Source organism: Spodoptera frugiperda, chromosome 4 (genome assembly GCF_023101765.2).
Source record: "Spodoptera frugiperda isolate SF20-4 chromosome 4, AGI-APGP_CSIRO_Sfru_2.0, whole genome shotgun sequence".
NCBI lineage: Eukaryota > Metazoa > Arthropoda > Insecta > Lepidoptera > Noctuidae > Spodoptera > Spodoptera frugiperda.
The window spans coordinates 9,030,226-9,034,899 of NC_064215.1; the positions used below are offsets into that span (position 1 = coordinate 9,030,226).

The window sequence follows — 4,674 nt, forward strand, 5'->3', positions numbered from 1 at the left end:
AAATACTTATACTTTATAATATACTTTATTTTCAGGATTGCGCAGATATGCCAAGTTTCTGGACCTTCTTAACTACAAAATATCAATCTTTAATTATGCGGCTTTATTTATTGCTAGGTACCATATTTATACAATATTTATTTGTACGGGTTACGACGTCCATACTTTGGTTTAGCCATGTCCTTTCGTGAGACATACTAAATTAATTATTATGTTAGTAGCAGCGCGACAATCGCCGCGTCGTGTGTCGCGGAATGCTGCTCATTAATATGAGCCTCTAGCATGGCTTGAAACTAGTCGAGTTCCTCGTCAAACAATTACGTGAGTAAGCCGATAACATAATAATTAATTTAACATTATAACTATCCATCGATGCAGGGCATCACTCTCCCTCCTGCTTAATTTATTGTCCGTCGATACATTGACAAGTGTATATAATAAAAATATATGGAAATCGATGCTGCAACGACGTATCGTAGCGCAACGGACAAGTAAAGCCCTTAGCAGCGGCACAGGCCTGGATACTGCTATACTTCACTGAGTACTGACATCAATGATATAATGTACTATCTGCTGAACTCGGAGACATTTAAGAACCACAGGCCCGCATCGTACGCATCGCACGCTCCGCACGCAACGATTTTAGTTTGTTTTGTACAGAAACTCATACAACTGTATCCACTGATCTGCATCGTACGTCGTCATACGGAATGCGTACGATGCGGGCCTGTGGATGCTCACTTTAATGGTTACTTAACCCCGTCCTTAGCAATTGTTTTCGGTACAAAATCGTTACCAAGGCAAAGTTTAAGTAATCATTAAATGTCTCTGAGTGCGGCAGTTACACGTAGAAGTATTCCTCAGTTCTATGCACTATCAACAACGTTGTATACAGAGCTAGTTGCTTCTTCAAGCACGGACATTATTTTGATCTTAGTCGCCATTTTCTTATGGGGAGGCACTTGTTTCAAAGTCCCAACTAAAGACAGCATGAATAATCTGTCCTCGTCTTGATTTAGTGCTTTATATTCTTCTCTACGTTTAATAGACCTTTTTAGGGCTATTAGAAATTGGTCTTCTTCTGTTTCTTGCTTAGTTTTTATTCTTTTTGGGAGACGGTCTTGTTGTAAGTCTAGATCTGTCGTTTCAACCTCACGGTCTGTTGTTTCGGAGTCTGTTGATGGCTCGGGAACTTCACGTTCTTCTACTACCTCAGGCTCTCTTAATGCCACAACCTTCTGTAGAAACAGTAGTTGTTTAAAAAATACATATTCGCTTTTACGTGGTCCAGTATTCCCGGATTTCAAAGATTTTTGCCGGTTCAGTTCTCGTGTGAAGCAGCCACGGATGCCTTTCCATCTCTTTTGTAAAGTATAAACTGGAAAAAAGGATTTGTTATTAATATAACCTTTCATCAATCAATCAGTCAGTCTATTAATGGCCACAGTTGACCAAACCCTTTTCTCACACGGAGGAAATTTGAGCATTCATCACCACGCTTGCTCAATGCGGGTTGGCGATTTCCAACTTATAATAGGTTTCCTCGCCTTTTCCTTCACCGTTTGTCAGTGGTGTCTAAATAATCTTAGAAAGTACATATAACTCGGAAAAAGTCACATCGGTACTTGCCGTTGGTAGGTTTCGAACCCTCATGCATGAGGAGCAGGTATCTTAAAATATACAGATAGCAGGTAACGTTTTTTTTTTTTTTTGACAAGCCCGCCACAACCTCCCACACCGCTGCAACTCCTGTAAGCCAGGATCTACAGTAGATACAACCATGAAAACACCGGAACATTGAAGTCCGGCGCGTCCCAGGGACATGAATGACTGTCTTGGATCCCGCAACGAAATAAATCAGAAGATATTATTAGAGGAGAAGAAAAGAAAACGATAGTTTCCACTTCCCTCGGTGAATTTAATGCAGGAGACAGAATGACTTAAGCCTTTAGGCACAAAGAGACTTCACAACTGGGAGAAGCCCAGTCGCCAAGCACCACGGAAATTTGACTTAAAACTAAGTGGGTCCTATGTGTGAGCCGTTATACTTGCTTCCAATAACTAAACGCACGGAAATTCGTTCTAGACTCCACAAGGTCCGTATAATAGACTACACCTGATGAAACAATTAAATTATCTAACATAGTGTTACGCTCAGATTGCCAGAGACCACACTCCCAGAGTATGTGATGGGCGGATTGCTCATGTTGCAACTCCGCTGTCGAACATTGGCACCATGGTGAATCAACGAGTTTAAATGAGAACAATTTGCTTTTAAAGTTGCCATGGCCAGTAAGAAACTGGGCAACACAGTGATCCACCTCCAACCATGTCCTCTCCAGTCGCTCATGCACGGATGGAAAGAACTGGTAAAGGTGACGGCCCTTGGTGGAAGATTCCCATCTGCACTGCCATTCAATTAGAAGCTCATCCCAGACGTCCGTTAATGGCTTAAGCAGTCTAGCAATTTTGTTTCGATCACGTTGTGCTAGAAAGTTTGCGGAAAAGTTAGGTCTCGCATTGTAATACATAGCAGCACGTCGCTGCACCTCAAGATCGACTGGAAGTAGTCCCGCGAGCACAGGTAGGGCCTCTGTGCTAACCGTCCTATAAGCCTTACACAGAAAGATCAAGGCTAGACGCTGACCTTGAAGAAGCTTCCGCCGTACCGCGCCTATTGTGGCCCTATCAGCCCATACTGGTGCCCCGTAGCACACGCATCCCAGGTAGGTTGCTCCATATATGGTTTTGAGCGTAAGAAAAGAGAGACCCCAGGTAGCCTTCGAAATTCGCGTGAGTGCATAGAAATTATTTTTGGCTTTCTCACTAATAGCCTAAATATGTTCAATAAAAGAAAAGTTTTTTTCTAAGACTAGACCGAGATAGCAAACCGACTTCTTGCGTTTTACGGGAACGTTTTTGAATTTAATGGACGGCCATGATTTCAAGTTTCCTTTAAGCAATAGCTGGTAAGTTTTATGTGGTGCAAAAGTTAATCGATTACGTTCACCCCAACGCGAGATCTCACCGAGGCAGTCTTTAGCTAGATTCTCCAGTCCGGCGCGGGTATTTGACTGTATTAACAAGTATAAACTGACCGTCGAATATATAGAAAAATCATACAAAGCGAGACCATGATAAACTGGTTTTGTATACTTGATGTGTTGCCGTGTATACAAATACCTAAAAGTTACTAAATGTAATTCTACTTACCTAGTTGATGTTTTTCTTGCTTTGTCATCACGTCTTTTTCTTTAAATATGTCCACTAATTCGTTCCAACATTTACTTTTTAAGTTTCTATCGGAATAATCAGTTGATGTACTATCCCATAAACAGGGACGATTTTTTACTTCCATTATAAAATTTGCAGTATCGAAACTCATTATTATAACAAAAAGCAATATTGCAACTGGTCGAGCAAAATGGCGTCCGACATGCGACAGTTTCAACTGGCGACTGGCGACTGAGTGAGTGAGCGAGATGCAGTTTATTCGTGTGCGCCATAGTGGCAACGTCGCCAGGCGGCCAGGAGTAGCCACACGCAGCTGTAGCTCGTGGCCTCGCCTCCAACTTGGCGGCGTTGCCAAACCGTGCGTCGCGTTCAAGTTTGTTTGGTTCGCACACATTCCAATAATACCTGCTTGGATACGTAGCTAACTGGCAACGTCACCATGACGTCCTAATGAGACAGCCCTTGCTTTATGTAATAAACATTTTAACTATTGCAACTTGGTACGGATGAATGGTCAATTAGTCTTTTATTTTCACAATGTATGTACTTGAACAGTTTTCATATAAAATAACAAATCATAGTGTTACAATGGATTATGTTAGTATTACGTAAATTAATAAATTACTTACGCATTTAAATAGCTTTGAAACATTGTTAGGTTATAAATTACTTTATATAGCTATATTAAAAAAAAAACAATATATGGGATGTTGCAATATGACGTTCAAAAGTGCCTTCTCGGTCTATTTGAAATAAATAATTTTGATTTTGACTTTGACATCACAGTACAACGTCACGTACAATTTTGTGTGATAAATTCAAGTCATCAAAACATAGATTATGACTATGTTTACATAACAATACCTCTCCAGAGAATAATATATCTCTAATATTATCGCGTAATGTTCCTCGTAAACATCGTTGATACATCCAGCTCATAATACACCAGGAAATTGTACTTTATGCATCAAATCCGTTGTTTTGGGGACGCACCGCAAATTCCATTATGTGTTAAAAGCTCCCAAATTGAATTCCTAAGGCAGTGTATTTGTGATCGAACGCTCGGCGATAAGTCTGTCGACAATATGCTCGTAAACACGCATCTAAAGCGAATGCTTTGTCTCTTATTGAATAATGCTGTTTACGAAATTGCTTTTATACTTTTTAAGAGGTACTTGACTCGGAGATGGCGAGTAGATTAGCATGCTAGAGAAAATGAGAGTGATGTTTTATAATACTTGCACAAATGCACGGCTGAATCAAAGGTAGATTTTGTTATACGGATAAAAGTAGGATATGAGAAGCAGTACAATTTGCATGACGGGTTGGCGCGGTGGCTGCATCGACTGCCATTGTGTGATCCATAAATCGTTGTTTCGGGTCTGGGTGTCATGTGTGTGCGAACTTGTGTGTTTGTAAACGCACTCACGATACAGGAGT

The 4,674-nt window shown here is 40.7% G+C and overlaps 1 protein-coding gene across 1 annotated transcript; it reads right to left on the reverse strand.

Annotated features, from left to right (window-relative positions):
- Window positions 1-669: 669 nt before the first annotated feature.
- LOC118272742 (uncharacterized) lies at window positions 670-3,446 on the reverse strand. The gene is made up of 2 exons (XM_035589394.2): window positions 3,214-3,446; window positions 670-1,378 (listed from the first exon to the last, which is right to left on the reverse strand). Exons 1-2 carry the CDS (start codon window positions 3,383-3,385, stop codon window positions 867-869), a joined length of 684 nt encoding a protein of 227 aa, XP_035445287.2. The 5' UTR covers window positions 3,386-3,446; the 3' UTR covers window positions 670-866.
- Between the last annotated feature and the right edge of the window lie 1,228 nt (window positions 3,447-4,674).

Excerpts from the sequence above, each read along its gene's own strand:
- LOC118272742 (XM_035589394.2), bottom strand. The coding sequence starts at position 3,385 with ATGAGTTTCGATACTGCAAATTTTATAATGGAAGTAAAAAATCGTCCC. Across the intron at positions 1,379-3,213 it reads GCAAGAAAAACATCAACTAG|TTTATACTTTACAAAAGAGA; the intron begins GTAAGTAGAATT and ends CCTTTTTTCCAG.